The following is a 438-nucleotide window of genomic DNA, read 5'->3' on the forward strand; positions in this document are numbered from 1 at the left end:
ACTGCCGTTTGACTGAGGTCAAATTTCATTTCAGGAGTACAATTGTCCATTTGCATTTGCTTTTTATGACCTGCATATTTATGTCCCTTTGTTTATTGTTATATTAGTATGTTTGTCTTGATTAGTAAGTCCTAGTCTGTCCATATAAAATAGGTCAAACAGTGATGTCAGGTATGAATGAAACATTGTAGCAGCCTTCCTAAGACAGCTTTTGTTTCTCTCCCAAGTCCTGAAATCACATGAAGCTGTGGGTGGAGATTCTCCTGATAGTCCCCAAAACACCTCTCATCTGCAGGACTATGAGTAACCAGACAATGGTAACAGAGTTTATCCTACAGGGCTTTTCAGAGTACCAAGAATACTGGTTGCTCTTATTCGGATGTTTCCTCTCCTTCTACTTTGTGGCTCTCACAGGTAATGTCCTCATCATCTTGGCCA

General features: G+C 40.2%; 1 protein-coding gene across 1 annotated transcript in view; it reads left to right on the plus strand.

Moving 5' to 3' along the window:
• Nucleotides 1-239: 239 nt before the first annotated feature.
• The window catches only part of LOC103195192 (olfactory receptor 13A1-like), a 1,007-nt gene continuing 808 nt past the window's right edge, over nucleotides 240-438 (plus strand). The window contains exon 1 of the mRNA XM_007938691.2: nucleotides 240-434. Within this exon, the coding sequence (XP_007936882.2) occupies nucleotides 240-434 (195 nt within the window). The remainder of the gene's footprint in view (nucleotides 435-438) is intronic.

The sequence above is a fragment of the Orycteropus afer genome, unplaced genomic scaffold (genome assembly GCF_000298275.1).
Source record: "Orycteropus afer afer isolate SDZICR_OR568_19922 unplaced genomic scaffold, OryAfe1.0 scaffold00052, whole genome shotgun sequence".
Lineage (NCBI taxonomy): Eukaryota > Metazoa > Chordata > Mammalia > Tubulidentata > Orycteropodidae > Orycteropus > Orycteropus afer.